Source organism: Acipenser ruthenus, chromosome 4 (assembly GCF_902713425.1).
Source record: "Acipenser ruthenus chromosome 4, fAciRut3.2 maternal haplotype, whole genome shotgun sequence".
Taxonomy (NCBI): domain Eukaryota; kingdom Metazoa; phylum Chordata; class Actinopteri; order Acipenseriformes; family Acipenseridae; genus Acipenser; species Acipenser ruthenus.
Genome location: NC_081192.1, coordinates 4,481,190 through 4,499,079, shown reverse-complemented (window position 1 = coordinate 4,499,079; position 17,890 = coordinate 4,481,190). Strand labels below are relative to the sequence as shown.

The window sequence follows — 17,890 nt, the reverse complement described above, 5'->3', positions numbered from 1 at the left end:
AACATGACTGGCAGGAATGAACAGTAATGTTTTTGCTTCGTTCTCAAACCCTGTGTGGGGAGAACACACCTGAAATATTTAAGTCATGAGGGCTGTGGTCTGTTTTTAAACTCTGCGCCCGCAGACCCTCATTCGCTCTAGAGTACTTCAGTCCTGTTGAAAATTCAAAATGTTGTGTACGTGCCATTGATTCTGATGGCAAGGCTTGGACCTAGCCTGTGAGTAGGCAGGGATGTACTGTACAGTAGCTGGCTTTTTTTTCTTCATCCTGTGCCTGGGGGCTTTTTGTTTCTCTGTGAATGAGGACTGTGCTGCCTAATCCAATGGTGTGCAAAGTGTGGGGCGCGCCTGCGGAGAGTCAGTAAGGGGGGCGCAACTATGACTAAAGTACTGTACAGTACATAGCAGAAAAAAGAACAAACCACAATACATTTGTATAACATGTCACACATACAACTGCCACAATCAGACCATTTGAATAAGAGTATACACAATACAAAAGCAGCAGTTTTTTAAAGTTACATTAAAACCCACCAAGATAAAGCCATTTTATAAAAGTGTGTTTTTGGTCTTGACTTGAAAACTGTAACGGTTCCAGCTTCCCTGACAAAAGAAGGCAGAGCATTCCATAATTTAGGAGCTCTACAAGAAAAAGCCCTACCTCCCGTGTTGCTTTTGTTGACCCTAGGAATAACCAGCAGCCCCACATCCTGTGATCTCAGAGTGCGGTTTGGAAGATTCAGGGTCAGTAACTCCTGCAAATAATTTGGTGCTAATCCATTCAGGGCCTTGTAGGTTAACAGCAAAATCTTAAAATCAATTATATACTGCACAGCAGGGCTACACAACCCTGGTCCTGGAGGGCCGCTGTCCCTCCTGGTTTTTGTTCTAACTGTACACTAAATTGATTAATTGGACCAATTAAGCTTAAGCACTTAATTAGTCCAATTAAGTAATTTAGGGTACAGTTGGAAAAATCACCAAGTGTTAAAACACTAATATTTTAACAGTGTTGTCCCCGGATTTAATGTAAATCATGTATTTTTTCCCTCGATTTTAACAAAAAAAGTTCTGATTTAGCTAAATACATAAATGTTAACAAACACATTCTTAAAATTTTTGAACTGTACATTTTTTTGGCATTGTAGTATGCAGAAGAGGCTGGGAAGTGGAGACATTGGCTCTCAGATTGTAAGGGCAGCTCTGCAACATACAAAGCCAAATCAAACGCTTCAATGGGCTCATTTAGCTTCAGATTTAGCTGGCAAAATAAATATTTATTTTGTGAAAACCCAGATTAATTTTTTCAGATTGCATTGCTAAACGATAATTTTTGCAGATTTATCTGTTTGGTAAATGTTTAATCGCCAAGTGTAAACAAAAATGTTTGCTAAGTAAGGGGGGCAGCATATAAATAGTTTGCTCACCACTGGCCTAATCCACAGAGTCTCATTGCCAAGCCTATTGGTGATGGGGCTATCCCTTCTGAAAGTGGAGCAAAGTGCAATAAAGCATAGTGAAAGCATAGTGTAGCCTAGGTAAGCATTGTAAAGAATAGTAGTAGACATGTCATACCAGGGTAAACTACTGTAAATGCATGGTGTATACACATGGGCATCCACAGAATTAATTCTAGGGGGTGGGGGGGCGGGGGGCAAGGTGTCTAAATGTAGTCAGGTAACAGGGTTTTGTATTGCCTGATTTACATTAACAACTCAGACTTAAGCTAAAATCCAATGAAAACCAATACTGTAACATGTCCATTAGGGTTGCCCGTGGGGGGGGGGTGTGGTCTGTTCGTAATTGTATTTAAATATAGATGCTCAGAAATCGTATCTTTCGAAGGAGGCTCATACCCAAACGGCAATGAACAGTGGTAACCCTATCCTGCATATACCATATTGACTCCAATTTTCAAATTCAGACTAACGAATGTCAAGAAATACAGATTAAAGTAGTAGTAAGTTTCCTTCCTGGTGCAGGTTTCTTTGCGCTCCTGGTTGTTTTGAATGTGTAAGTTCTTTGTTGCTCTGCCTTTCTCTCCCTGTAGTCTGCACGCTGAACGCACAAGTTATTTCTAGCCAGCTAAAAAGAAAGGCCCAAGAATCTCTGGACAACCAGCTTGTTATTCTTCTGATCAGCTTTATGTGCTTCATACATGCCAGCAGTCCCTATATGGTCGGGACAGTCCAGATTTCCTAGCAAATGTCCCACGTCCCGATGCATAGGAAGAAAGTCCCGATATTTACACAGAAAAAAATCATTTATTCTACACAGTAGGATTAGTGAAAACCACACCCTGTGCTCTTCGTGCGGCTGACACATCTGCTGATCACTAACTTACCGATATACAAAGGGAAGAACGCTTCATTGTGTCTGTGTTAACTGTCATGCTGGTCATGCGGTGTTGAGTTGAGGGGATACATATATTATTATATAGAGTGTTTTTTGCGTATGGCCCCTCCCATGTGTATGATGCATATAACACCCCCCCCTCACCCCCCAGGACTAGCATCCTGCTGAACAGTTTCTAAATGTTGGCAAGTATGGTGCTTTCCTATAGCTTTCAAAAACTTATATCATCACCCATAGATGATAGACTCGTCTATACTACTGCGGACCACTAATTGAGACAGTTAAGGTCTGAGACCAGAATGCAATATCTAGTTATATATTTGTTCTTAACCAATTTGTTTTGCCTGAAAATGATGAGTGTACATTGAATTTTGTTTTGTGAGCCTCACAGTTACTCTGTTTTAGAAGCAGTGTTAGCCCATTCTGTCCATCATTTTTTACACTTACATGCAGCACATTTTGTGTTGACATCGTAGCAGGATTTTTGAGAACTGCCTGCTGTAGAGTGGTGGTGTTTTTTTTTTCATATATGGGATATGATCGGAACATTTGGAAGCAAACTTTCCTTTCATTCTGGGCGCTGGCATCTTCACGCGCGCTGTCAGAACTGCCGTAAATGATACAAAACAAGATGCAAACTGTATGCAAATTAGCAAAATGGTAATGATTCGTCACGCACACATGACCTTACCTTAACACCATCCTTAAATGAACATAATATTCATCTCGGGAGTCATTTACTCGCCACCATCCATGCTTTCGTGGTGTTTAACTGTAACTCCCCTTTTAAAACGACTGAGCACTGTTTAATGTGTTTTAGTTTCTGAATTAAATCAGAGAAACTGTTAATTGTGAAATGAATTCGTAAAGGACAGTCAAAATTAATTTAATTAATACATGTTGAATGACTTGCAGTAGGAGAATAGAACAGTATTCAGTTATGCAACACTGAGCTGTCTGCTGTAGGAATTTGAGTTTTCTAGTTGTTCGGCTTGGATTTTGGTGTCTGGGATTTTTTTTGTTTGTTTTCAATTCGCTGACGCCGTACCAACTCTGATGCCGTTAAAATAACAGTATATAATAACACAGTAATAGTTTAAAAAATAAACATCGAGTGTAATTATTGCAGATGATAACTCATTATTTTCTTTATAAATTATTTTAAAAAGAGATCAGCTATTATTAGTACCATTTAAACATGATAAACACATAATAAGAATAATTGAAATCCATATGATTTGTTATATTTTGAATGGCGCGAACACAGCCCAATACATTGGCCTATTCTGCTAGTATTATCTTGCCGAGCACACCGATGTAGTTTTGTACTTTTAAAAAAAGTTGGTAAGTAACGGCAGCTAATGTTTTACCGGCTGTACCGGCTTACTTTCACCTGTGTGTGTGTTAAAAAAATAGTGGTAAACTTGGTTAACAGGATGTACATTTTCAAATGTAATAATGCTTACCCTTCTCGCACTCCCTTTGTTGTTGCATACAAATTTCTAGAAACCCTTTTTGTTTGTGTTTTTTTATGTACATGTTTAATGTTTTACACAACTCAATCAGAAATACGGAAAGAAATGCTTATTTTCTGGGACCAGATCTGAAAGCTCCAGGTGGGCTTTAAGGTGTTACCTTTTGTGCTTCACACTAAAGTACATTATTCCTAGGTGACGGACAGAAAATATGTATATATTGATTTAATTACAAACACATGCTTTTAATTGTGGGTGGCAGTGCATGCAGCGGATACAGCACGCGAAGGACATGATTTAGTCAGCACCACAGGCCCTGTTTCTATTGCCAGATCCATTAACCTCACAGGATGACTGGCATGGATCTGTGTGTCTGCCACACACAATGGAAAACATATGGGTATGGATTAAAAAAAAAAAAAACTCTTTATGGGGGCATCTGGAAGATGCAAAAGCATGATAGCCTCATATGAGGATGCAGTTTTCTCCCCCATATAAAGCAATGGAAAAAAATTGAAAACCCTTTCAATTTAAAAATATGTATTTGTGCCCAAAACTACTTTCTTCAGCTCTTTTCAATATTTTTGCATGAAATGGTTAAAATAGGTATTACTTAGAAATAAAATCATTTAACAATGTGTTAATTTAGAAATCTGTTGTAAAAGGACAAAGCAAATAAATTACATTTTCTAAGCTTGATGAAAAGGGCATACTCCCTCTTAACCAGGTGAAGGTGTCTCGCTTGCCCTACATCGTCATTATTGCCTCTCTTGAAAGGATGATAACTTATTAAAACAAAATGACGTTTTTAAGTGGCGCTGGAGTAATATACTGTACAGGAGATCAAGACGAGTAGAATCGTTTTTGAAAAGGCCAATAAGAACATAGGGATGGGAATTTTAAACGTATAAACTCTAAAGAAATGGTAAAACGTTTAATAATATGCTAGACGTATAACCAGTCACGTGACAAATGTCACCAAACCCATATTTTTTATGCATTAATTTTTGTATTTTATCATTAGTAGTCCGTCACGTATCAGACTGCTCTAGTGCCACAGTAAGGGTGGATATTATAAAAAGGAAGGGGTTTGGCAATTGCCTCCAAGTAGCTTTTCTAATTGGTGTAACAGAAAGATTGACACTGGGGTGGGTTTTATTCCCGGTCGATCTGGCGCTTCATTGGTGCACTGTGTGTGTGTTTATGCCTATAGGCGTGATATGATATCAATTCCACGCCGGGGTTAAAAATAACGTTAATGACCAGCGTTTTTTTCTGAATTGGTTCTATATTTTAAATGGCATCTCTAAACAAAGCCACGTTTGGAAGTATTTTGAGGAACTGGACGAGAGAACTGTGGTATATAAATAATTATGCCAAACAAAATTGCCCTACCACAAAAACACAAGTTCAATGCTTCACAGTTTGAAATGAAAACATTCTGAATTATTGTGGATGGAGCTACTGAAGACAATAAAAAGCAAACATCCATAACAACATTTGCTATAGATTTGGCCGAACATTGGGCGTGATCACATTATCCCATTATGAAGACAGTGCGTGTGAATCGTGAATTAACCCAACCCATAAAACAATAACAGTGCGGCTGAAAAAACTTGCTGCAGCTGTTAATACAAAACTTTCCAGGGAGAAAAAGTTGCAATTACCACAGACTCATGGACCCTATTCGCCAATCTTCCCATAGGTGGAAGGCTTTTTTCACTTGAAATTGTTCTGGAAGCTTTTGGACCGAACAGCCATTTTATGTTTAGTACAGTTTTTATTTGTATGTTTTGAACTACTGCACTAAAGTAAAGGACCCCTGAGACACACTTCAAACACAGGTATGCCAGACATCTCTTTTTACAATTTAATGTAAAGTTGTGTGGATACGTGAATTTGAATACTTTACGTTATTTAATAATACTTGACCATATACAATTAACTGCACAAGAAGGCAAATGTTATATTAATTACTTATATTACTTGATTGTGTGTTAATTTGGCATTTGAAATAGGATTTGTGGCAATGTTTGGGAGGAGAGCGGTGTTTGATTCGAGTACTCGGAAATTGTAATGCTCAAGTACTCGTCTCGAGCAACAGTAGATCCCACAGCTACTGTCAAAGACCGCAAACTTTTAAATCTCTGAGGCAGACTTTTTAATATCAGTCACAGTGCTCTTTACAATTCCAAAATATTGTGCTATTTTATCCCTGGTAATTACCTTTTCCAGAAGTGAAAGTATTTCCAATTTTTTTTCAGTTGTAAGCACAACTCGCTTTCGCACTGTACAGTGGGTGATGTTAGTCTCTTTTAATAGGTTCCTGTTTTTTTGTTGTTAAATGAACCTTCAAGAAACACACTATTCTAAAAACATACTATCCGAAAATGTGTTCAATATGTATATACAATAGTATAGAGATATATATTCAGTAGCAACTTCAATTACAACCATAAATATAAACATTTCAATATATACTTTGATGTGTAGGTGTTTGTTTTTTTTGTTTTTTTACTTTGTAGTTAAGTCGTTGCTATGTTAAAATATTATTTGCGTTTTGGAGGTTTATTTGCTTAGAAAATACTAATCAGGGCTGTCCGTATCAGAATGTAATATAAAGAGTGTGTGTGTGTGTAGATATGATTTAAACGCTGACATTGCAAAGAGTTTAAACATTCATAAAAATTTACCAAAAGCACATCCCTGATGGAACAAACCGAAGACTAAAACTGAACTCTCTTCGTTTGCATTCAGGGACACTGGAGACGGACTGAGCTGGCACAGTAGTTTGGATAACACAAGGTCATGGTATGACCTCCAGCTCTTCCAGGGAATTAGAACCCAGTTTGTTTTTAAATATTTTATTTCTGGATCAAGAACGTCTTAAAAGGAAACAGACTCTGGGTGCAATTTTTTTTTTTTTCAAGTGTTTGATAAAAATCAGCTTGTCAAAACAGTGCAGAAGTACAGTAAGACTGCATTTATTTTGATCCTTGCTCCTTGGAATGGAGAGATGGTTGTACTGTGTTCTGTTTTTAAGCATTTAGGAAAACAAGTCAAATAGAGAAACATTTCTCCTTAGTTCTTTGATCATCATACTGTAGCAGATACAACTTTTTGTCTACTTCTCAAGATGAGAGTTTTTGAAGTCGTGGATATTTGTTATTGTAAAATGAGGTGGTTGATGGGTGTTATATTTTTATTTACATTGGCCTGTTTTTTGGGGGCAATTTGTAACAACTTTTTAACATATCGAAGTAAAATAGCCAATGGCTCGAGTCGCTCCTTCCCAGGGATCCAGCAACATAAGTCGGCTGACTTTGTGTTCTCCCGCCAGACTACATAGCTCCGACTGGAGCTTATTTAATTTCTCGTTTTGTTGCTATTTAGCACCATACAAGACGTTTTATATTTATGTAATTGTTTAATTACTGTTTTTGTTGAGAGAGTATTTTTGTGTGTTTTCAGTTTTTTATAGATACTAGGCACAGCACGTGTGCAGCAAGAGCAGCTGCTGGACCCAGCAGCACTGCGCAGGACTGAGATACTTGCTTCGGTTGTTGCTTGCAATTTCAAACACAGTATCTTGATGCCGTTTTGGTGACAGCTTTTTAGCATCACTTTTGCGAAGGCTTTTAGTCCATTCTAACAAGCATGCTTCCCTCAGTCTCCTGTGGGTACTGACAGAGTGGTTTTGCCATTGGCTTGTACAGGTGGGCATCACTCTACGTTGCCACCTGTGGTGACTACAAACTAGTACCGAACCAGGGCCGTGGTCATCGCACCGGTACCAGTACTGGCCCGGTACCGACCCAGTACCAAAGCCACCGAGTTGGTGCCGTCCCTGCACTGCCCCGGTTCCGACCTGGTGCTAAAGTCACCGAACTGGTACCGAATTGACCTGGTTCAGCAGACCTGGTACCGTACTGCTTCTGACCCGGTGCTACTGTCACTGAACTGGTACTGTCCAGGTACCGACCCAGTGCTACACGGTGCCAAAGCCACTGAATCAGTACTGAACAGACCTGGTACCAAACCGGTCGTGCTCAGGTCTTGACCTGCCGGGTCAATTATTTATAAGCAGATTGAAGCAGCAACTGTATACTGTACAGTGCATTGCTTGCTCCTTTCATCATGCCCTGATTCTATCCCTGTGAGACATGCAAGGCTCGTCTGCATATTGAGGACAAGCACGGCAGATGCTTGTCCTACCTGGGGCCAGAGCACGCCAAGGAGGCACTGGCTAATCACAGCTTCTGCGAGTTTTGTGCCCCTTTCTCGAAGCGCACACTTGAGAAAAGGCTATCCCGCAGCTCTAAGGAGCGCTCTGCATCCCTTACTCCTTCTCAGCACTCTTTCTCCATTACCCTCTCTTAGAGAGGTGTCCTCACCCCATGGCTCTGCATCAAGATCAAGGGAGAGTAGACGACTCACCCGGGAGAGTAGCCCAGGCAGGAAACCGTCTTCACGGTTTTCTTCATCCTCCTCAAGCTCTGCCTCTCCTTCCCCTCCCACACGGAAGAGGATGAAGAGTTGCCGATCCAGGCGATCTGCAGTCTCTGAGTAGATGGAAAAGATCCGAGCAGAAGTTTCCCACCAATGAACTGTTATTACCTAATTACTGCGGGAACGTTTGGTGCCGCCTGCCCCCTTGGGGCCCCGTTGGGCTGTGAGCACAGCTTGGCCATAGGAGGACATACTGTCCACTGCCGCCTCTGAGGAGGTGGGCGAACAGGAACGGACGCTTGCTAACAATTTGTCGATGATGAGCTTACTGCCTCTCCCATATCCTCCAGTGCTGCAGTCCCTCTCTGAGAAGCACAGGCCCTCACCACAACAGCTGGATGAGCTGTGCCTGGCTAATAAAAAACCTGCTCAGTGTGTCCAAGCTCAACAGACAAGCTATAGGTAGAAACTGGCTGCGCTGGTAGCTGCACGTAGGCAGCTTTGTCTTTCCCAGGCACGCGTGCCTGACAGGGACAAAGCACCGCTGTTGGAGGACCCAATCACTCGTATGCTATGTCCCGCTGTGGTCGAGGTGCTGCAGTGCTCTCTCACCACGTGTGTGGGAATCCACTAAGGAGCTGGTTCACCTGCTTCTCAAGTCAGAGGTGATGTTTGGGACTGGCCCGCAGCAGCTCGCCGTGCAGGCTTTAATAGGTTCCACCGCCCTGCTCATAGACTGAAGTCGCAGGCCAAGCCACGCTAAGCAGCAGCCCACATTTTTTTGTGCTATTAAAATAGATTACATTTTAGTGCTAACTTACAGTCCTTCTTTATGCATTTATGCTTTCCATTGTCTTTAAGTGGATCTATATGGTATGCGCTTTGAATATATATATATATATATATATATATATATATATATATATATATATATATATATATATATATATACAGTACTGTGCAAAAGTTTTAGGCAGGTGTGAAAAAATGCTGTAAAGTAAGAATGCTTTCAAAAATAGACATGTTAATAGATTATATTTATCAATTAACTAAATGCAAAGTGAGTAAACAGAAGAAAAATCTAAATCAAATCCATATTTGGTGTGACCAAAACAGCATCAATTCTTCTAGGTACACTTGCACAAAGTCAGGGATTTTGTAGGCATATAGTCAGGTGTATGATTAAACAATTATACCAAACAGGTGCTAATGATCATCAATTCAAAATGTAGGTTGAAACACAATCATTAACTGAAACAGAAACAGTTGTGTAGGAGGAATAAAACTGGGTGAGGAACAGCCAAACTCAGCTAACAAGGTGAGGTTGCTGAAGACAGTTTACTGTCAAAAGTCATACACCATGGCAAGACTGAGCACAGCAACAAGAGACAAGGTAGTTATACTGCATCAGCAAGGTCTCTCCCAGGCAGAAATTTCAAGGCAGACAGGGGTTTCCAGATGTGCCATCCAAGCTCTTTTGAAGAAGCACAAAGAAACTGGCAACGTTGAGGACCGTAGACGCAGTGGTCGGCCAAGGAAACTTACTGCAGCAGATGAGACACATCATGCTTACTTCCCTTCGCAATCGGAAGATGTCCAGCAGTGCCATCAGCTCAGAACTGGCAGAAAACAGTGGGACCCTGGTACACCCATCTACTGTCCGGAGAAGTCTGGTCAGAAGTGGCCTTCGTGGAAGACTTGCGGCCAAAAAGCCATACCTCTGACGTGGAAACAAGGCCAAGCGACTCAACTATGCACGAAAACACAGGAACTGGGGTGCAGAAAAATGGCAGCAGGTGCTCTGGACTGATGAGTCAAAATTTGAAATATTTGGCTGTAGCAGAAGGCAGTTTGTTCGCCGAAGGGCTGGAGAGCGGTACACAAATGAATGTCTGCAGGCAACAGTGGAGCATGGTGGAGGTTCCTTGCAAGTTTGGGGCTGCATTTCTGCAAATGGAGTTGGGGATTTGGTCAGAATTAATGGTCTCCTCAATGCTGAGAAGTACAGGCAGATACTTATCCATCATGCAATACCATCAGGGAGGCATCTGATTGCCCCCAAATTTATTCTGCAGCATAACAACGACCCCAAACATACAGCGAAAGTCATTAAGAACTATCTTCAGCGTAAAGAAGAACAAGGAGTCCTGGAAGTGATGGTATGGCCCCCACAGAGCCCTGATCTCAACATCATCGAGTCTGTCTGGGATTACATGAAGAGAGAGAAGCAACTGAGGCTGCCTAAATCCACAGAAGAACTGTGGTTAGTTCTCCAAGATGTTTGGGCCAACCTACCTGCCGAGTTCCTTCAAAAACTGTGTGCAAGTGTACCTAGAAGAATTTATGCTGTTTTGAAGGCAAAGGGTGGTCACACCAAATATTGATTTGATGTAGATTTTTCTTCTGTTCACTCACTTTGCATTTTGTTAATTGATAAATATAAACTATTAACATGTCTATTTTTGAAAGCATTCTTACTTTACAGCATTTTTTCACACCTGCCTAAAACTTTTGCACAGTACTGTGTGTGTATATATATGTGTGTATATATATATATATATATATATATATATATATGTATATATATATATGTGTATATATATATATATATATATATATATATATATATATATATATATATATATATATATATATATATACACACAGACGTGCTCAAATTTGTTGGTACCCCTCCACAAAAAACGAAGAATGCACAATTTTCTCTGAAATAACTTGAAACTGACAAAAGTAATTGGCATCCACCATTGTTTATTCCATATTTAATAGAAATCAGACTTTGCTTTTGATTTTTTTATTCAACATAATATTGTAAATAATAAAACAAATGAAAATGGCATGGACAAAAATGATGGGACCCCTAACCTAATATTTTGTTGCACAACCTTTAGAGGCAATCACTGCAATCAAACGTTTTCTGTAGCTCTCAATGAGACTTCTGCACCTGTTAACAGGTAGTTTGGCCCACTCTTCCTGAGCAAACTGCTCCAGCTGTCTCAGGTTTGATGGGTGCCTTCTCCAGACTGCAAGTTTCAGCTCTTTCCATAGATGTTCGATAGGATTCAGATCAGGACTCATAGAAGGTCACTTCAGAATAGTCGAATATTTTGTTCTTATCCATTCTTGGGTGCTTTTAGCTGTGTGTTTTGGGTCATTATCCTGTTGGAGGACCCATGACCTGCAACTGAGACAGAGCTTTCTGACACTGGGCAGTACGTTTCGCTCCAGAATGCCTTGATAGTCTTGAGATTTCATTGTGCCCTGCACAGATTCAAGGCACCCTGTGCCAGGCGCAGCAAAGCAGCCCCAAAACATAACCAAGCCTCCTCCATGTTTCACTGTAGGTATGGTGTTCTTTTCTTTGAAAGCTTCATTTTTTGTCTGTGAACACAGAGCTGATGTGACTTAGCAAAAAGCTCCAGTTTTGACTCATCTGTCCAAAGGACATTCTCCCAGAAGGATTGTGGCTTGTCAATATGCATTTTAGCAAATTCCAGTCTGGCTTTTTTATGTTTTTCTTTCAAAAGTGGAGTCCTCCTGGGTCTTCTTCCATGGAGCCCACTTTCGCTCAAAAAGCGACGGATGGTGCGATCAGAAACTGACGTACCTTCACCTTGGAGTTCAGCTTGTATCTCTTTGGCAGTTATCCTTGGCTCTTTTTCTACCATTCGCACTATCCTTCTGTTCACTCTGGGGTCGATTTTCCTCTTGCGGCCGTGCCCAGGGAGGTTGGCTACAGTTCCATGGACCTTAAACTTCTTAATAATATTTGCAACTGTTGTCACAGGAACATCAAGCTGCTTGGAGATGGTCTTGTAGCCTTGACCTTTACCATGCTTGTCTATTATTTTCTTTCTGATCTCCTCAGACAACTCTCTCCTTTGCTTTCTCTGGTCCATGTTCAGTGTGGTGCACACAATGATACCAAACAGCACAAGTGACTACTTTTCTCCATTTAAATAGGCTGAATGACTAATTACAAGATTGGAGACATGTGTGATACTAATTAAAGAAACTAATTAGTTTGAAATATCACTGTAATCCAATTATTTATTATCTTTTCTAAGGGGTACCAACAAATGTGTCCAGGCCATTTTAGAATATCTTTGTAGAATAAGCAATAATTCATCTCTTTTCACAGCTTCTTTGCTTTATTCTATGACATACCAAAGGCATGCAAGTATACATGATAAAATAGCTTTTAATTTCATCACTTTTCAGGAGGAATGAAGCATTATTTCAATGAGCTGTAAGGGTACCAACAAATTTGAGCACGTCTGTATATATATATGTATGTGTGTGTGTGTGTGTGTGTGTATATATATATATATATATATATATATATATATATTCATTTGCAACACACTTTCAGCACTGCAGTTTAAACAACACCATGTTGACCTTATCAGAAATGCGTTTGTCATGCTTTAAATAAATGACTTTCTTACGTTTGTTCCAGATTACCACCCTGATTAACCACAAAGACAAGCCAAGGAAGTCAGAGAAGACCCTCCAAGCCATCCAGAGGGTGGGCCAGGCTGTCAACATGGCCGTCGGGAGGTTCGTCACCGTCGGGGAGGCCATTGCAATCGAGAACCAAGAACTGAAGGAGGAAATGAGCTTTGCCTGCTACGAGGCCAGACGAGCAGGTAAAGAGAACAGAGCTGTCTCCTTCCGCTGTGACGATGTGATCCGAGAGCCAGGGCTTCAGTCCCAGCGCAGGCTCTGCCTCAGTGTGGTGCCCAGCCAGGACACGTCACCATGGAAACAGGATGTTGTGTGTCAGCGGGGCTGTCCTGCATGTATGTGTAGGTGTGCCCAGTCGATTAGGAAGGATGCGATTTATATTTCTGTTCTGGTCGATACTTCGTATACACTAGACCAGGGGTGGCCAAACATGCACCTTCCACTCCTGGTCTTTGTTCCAACCCTGTTCTGAATTGTTTAATTGAACCTATTAAACCATCCAGACCCTGAAGTACAGTGAAGAGCATTATAAACGGGGGAGGGGGTGGGAGGCACCGGGGGACACAAGAACACACATCTGACTAAAATACAAAATAAAACTCCCTCCCTGTAATGCACATATAGTGAAGCAAAAATGTAACTTTCTGTGAATTAACCATGCATAAAGCACCATGTAATCAGTGCTATGTTTTGTACAGAAAAAAAGGTAACATTCCTACTCGTGGATCATTTTAAGAAGCAGTTTTTAAACTGTAAATAGCCTGGTTAAACGGAGGTCCGAAGTTCAGTTCAAAGTAACAGACAAGCAAACCAAGTGCAAGAAGGAGAGCGGGTCGGGAGAGGTGCAGGATCTGTGCAGGAGTTCATACGTTCATGACGTAAAAATCAGTGTTGTAGAACATGTACCAATGTCTCTGCGGGGTAGCTGTCAACAGCATAAGGGCAGCAGTGTGGAGTAGTGGTTAGGGCTTTGGACTCTTGACCGGAGGGTCGTGGGTTCAATCCCAGGTGGGGGACACTGCTGCTGTACCCTTGAGCAAGGTACTATACAGGTATCGTAATTGCAATTGCTGCAAGTTTTGCGAAAGCAGGAAAGATGTCGGAATAGTTCTCAATAAAAACCCTGCAGGCCTTATCCATGGTCTTAAAACCATGATTTTTGAGCATGTGTTTTACTTGTCCAAATTCAACAGGTAAGATGCTCCGATACAGATTAGTGAGTCGCTACCAGGGACTGGTGTATGTGTGTGTGTATATGTATATGTGTGTGTGTGTGTGTGTGTGTGTGTGTGTGTCTCTCTCTCTCTCTCTCTCTCTCTCTCTCTCTCTCTCTCTCTCTCTCTCTCTCTCTCTCTCTCTCTCTATATATATATATATATATATATATATATATATATATATATATATATATCTCTATATATATATATATATATATCTATATTATAGACAGAACATAACACAAGAAAGTTTACAAACGAGAGGAGGCCATTCAGCCCATCTTGCTCGTTTGGTTGTTAGTAGCTTATTGATCCCAGAATCTCATCAAGCAGCTTCTTGAAGGAACCCAGGATGTCATCTTCAACAACATTGCAGGGGAGTTGGTTCCAGACCCCCTCAATTCACGTTTACACACAATTCTTTTAACAAAGACGCAGATTCCTACAATACCTTTTCTCTTACCAGCTGCCTGGTGATCTCTCTCTAATGGAGCTGGAAGCTCTCTTTTATAGTCTGTGGCTGTTCCCAATTGACACCAAGTATCTCGTTTGGGAACAGCCACACTCGCATGTTTTTGGCAGGGAGAATTTTTAACCCCCTCCCTGCCTTGCTACAATATATATATATATATATATATATATATATATATATATATATATATATATATATATATATATATATATATATATATATATATGTATACAGACGTGCTCAAATTTGTTGGTACCCCTCCACAAAAAACGAAGAATGCACAATCTTCTCTGAAATAATTTGAAACTGACAAAAGTAATTGGCATCCACCATTGTTTATTCCATATTTAATAGATTTTTTATTCAACATAATATTGTAAATAATAAAACAAATGAAAATGGCATGGACAAAAATGATGGGACCGCTAACCTAATATTTTGTTGCACAACCTTTAGAGGCAATCACTGCAATCAAATGTTTTCTGTAGCTCTCAATGAGACTTCTGCACCTGTTAACAGGTAGTTTGGCCCACTCTTCCTGAGCAAACTGCTCCAGCTGTCTCAGGTTTGATGGGTGCCTTCTCCAGACTGCAAGTTTCAGCTCTTTCCATAGATAATCGATAGGATTCAGATCAGGACTCATAGAAGGCCACTTCAGAATAGTCCAATGTTTTGCTCTTATCCATTCTTGGGTGCTTTTAGCTGTGTGTTTTGGGTCATTATCCTGTTGGAGGACCCATGACCTGCGACTGAGACAGAGCTTTCTGACACTGGGCAGTACGTTTCGCTCCAGAATGCCTTGATAGTCTTGAGATTGCATTGTGCCCTGCACAGATTCAAGGCACCCTGTGCCAGGCGCAGCAAAGCAGCCCCAAAACACAACCGAGCCTCCTCCATGTTTCATTGTAGGTATGGTGTTCTTTTCTTTGAAAGCTTCATTTTTTCGTGACTTGCCAAAAAGCTCCAGTTTTGACTCATCTGTCCAAAGGACATTCTCCCAGAAGGATTGTGGCTTGTCAATATGAATTTTAGCAAATTCCAGTCTGGCTTTTTTATGTTTTTCTTTCAAAAGTGGAGTCCTCCTGGGTCTTCTTCCATGGAGCCCACTTTCGCTCAAAAAGCGACGGATGGTGCGATCAGAAACTGACGTACCTTCACCTTGGAGTTCAGCTTGTATCTCTTTGGCAGTTATCCTTGGCTCTTTTTCTACCATTCGCACTATCCTTCTGTTCAATCTGGGGTCGATTTTCCTCTTGCGGCCGCGCCCAGGGAGGTTGGCTACAGTTCCATGGACCTTAAACTTCTTAATAATATTTGCAACTGTTGTCACAGGAACATCAAGCTGCTTGGAGATGGTCTTGTAGCCTTGACCTTTACCATGCTTGTCTATTATTTTCTTTCTGATCTCCTCAGACAACTCTCTCCTTTGCTTTCTCTGGTCCATGTTCAGTGTGGTGCACACAATGATACCAAACAGCACAAGTGACTACTTTTCTCCATTTAAATAGGCTGAATGACTAATTACAAGATTGGAGACATGTGTGATACTAATTAAAGAAACTAAATAGTTTGAAATCTCACTATAATCCAATTATTTATTATCTTTTCTAAGGGGTACCAACAAATGTGTCCAGGCCATTTTAGAATATCTTTGTAGAATAAGCAATAATTCATCTCTTTTCACAGCTTCTTTGCTTTATTCTATGACATACCAAAGGCATGCAAGTATACATGATAAAATAACTTTTAATTTCATCACTTTTCAGGAGGAATGAAGCATTATTTCAATGAGCTGTAAGGGTACCAACAAATTTGAGCATGTCTATATATATATATATATATATATATATATATATATATATATATATATATATATAAAATATATATAAGGCTGTCACTACACTTCATCGGTTCAGCGTGACTCATGGATGTGGAAGCGGGTCCTTCCAAGAAGAGACCAAAAATGATTTCCACAAATGCTGGGAACATTTTTGTTTACAAGAGTAAAAGACGAGTGTATTTGCCTGTTTGTGGTGCAGGAGTTGCAGATGGAAAAATAGCACTGTTGAGAGGCACTACAGTACATAAAGATTCTGAAAAAACATTTCCTGCAGGACGCAATCTCAGTCAAAAAAAGTAAGTGAACTGAAGCTGACTTTACAGAAACAGCAGTCCTTTTATTACCAAACCAGTGAAAAATAGCAAATGCTGTAACAGAAGCCTCTTTCCAAGTTGCTTACTTTCTATCAAAAACAAGACGTCATTTACGAGCATTGGTAAAGGGCGCAATGACTGTCATGGCGGAATGTTTGCTATAACTGACATGCAACTAGGAGCTAACACTGTAGCAAGGAGAGTATCAGCATTGTCCGAAGATGTCTGTGAACAGTTAGATCAGGATTTGTGTTGTTGTCAGTGGTTTTCAGCACAGTGTGATGAATCTGTTGACTCAAGCGCCACTTTGCGGCTAAGTAATGGGATTTGATCACGTTATGACTCTTGTAAAAATAATTAACTCAGTTCGAGCTAATTGTCATATGCAGACATGCTAAAATAATTGAATCTGTTCAATCTTGAACAATTGCAGACATGTTGGTTAGTGCTGCGAAGGCTTTGAAATCAAAGTTGGATTATTGGGTGCAACAGCTGCAGAAGAAAAAAATCCAGCATTTTCCAGTTGTGGAAGAAACGCTGGAGGGAAATGAAGCCGCTGAATTTTTGGACCCCAGTAAATACTGCGATCTCTTGACCAGACCCAGTAAATACTGCAATCTCTTGACCAGACCCAGTAAATACTGCAATCTCTTGACCAGACCCAGTAAATACTGCGATCTCTTGACCAGACCCAGTAAATACTACAATCTCTTGACCAGACCCAGTAAATACTGTGATCTCTTGACCAGACTTAGGCAAGAATTTAATGACAGATGTCATGATTTTCAGCAGCTGGAACATTGTGTAATGTTTGCTTCAAATCCCTTTTATGGATGTGGCTGTAAGTGACATTTCTGAACAAGTGGGGTCATTGTTTAATCTGGATTGTGTTGAACTGGAAATGGAGATTCTTAATCTTCAAAACGATTTTCAGTTGAAAGCAAGATACCCAGTGTCTGACTTCAAGACACTGTGCACAAGGACAAGTATAGAAATCTCTGCACAGCAGCATTGGAAGTGGCAGCCTTACTTGGTTCCATTTATCTATGTGAATCTGTCTTTTCAGACATGAACTTTATCAAATCAAAATTTCGAACCCACCTGAGTGACGAGCATCTGCATTTCTAATTGCAAACCAGATTTTGCTGGGCTGGTAGACAGCATGCAGAGTCAAGTCTCACATTGAATTCTAGGTAAGAATAACATTTTTCTTTATTTTTAGCTTGGAGTTCTTTTGAGGAGTGGCTCGCAAATGTTTTTGCAAATCAGAAGTAGCTCTTCAT

General features: G+C 40.4%; 1 protein-coding gene across 2 annotated transcripts in view; it reads left to right on the top strand.

Annotated features, from left to right (window-relative positions):
• The window catches only part of LOC117400505 (alpha-catulin-like), a 104,013-nt gene that overhangs the window by 35,339 nt on the left and 50,784 nt on the right, over positions 1-17,890 (top strand). For both annotated transcript variants that reach the window (XM_059021515.1, XM_034920616.2), the window contains exon 2: positions 12,757-12,946. In XM_059021515.1, the coding sequence (XP_058877498.1) occupies positions 12,757-12,946 (190 nt within the window). The remainder of the gene's footprint in view (positions 1-12,756; positions 12,947-17,890) is intronic.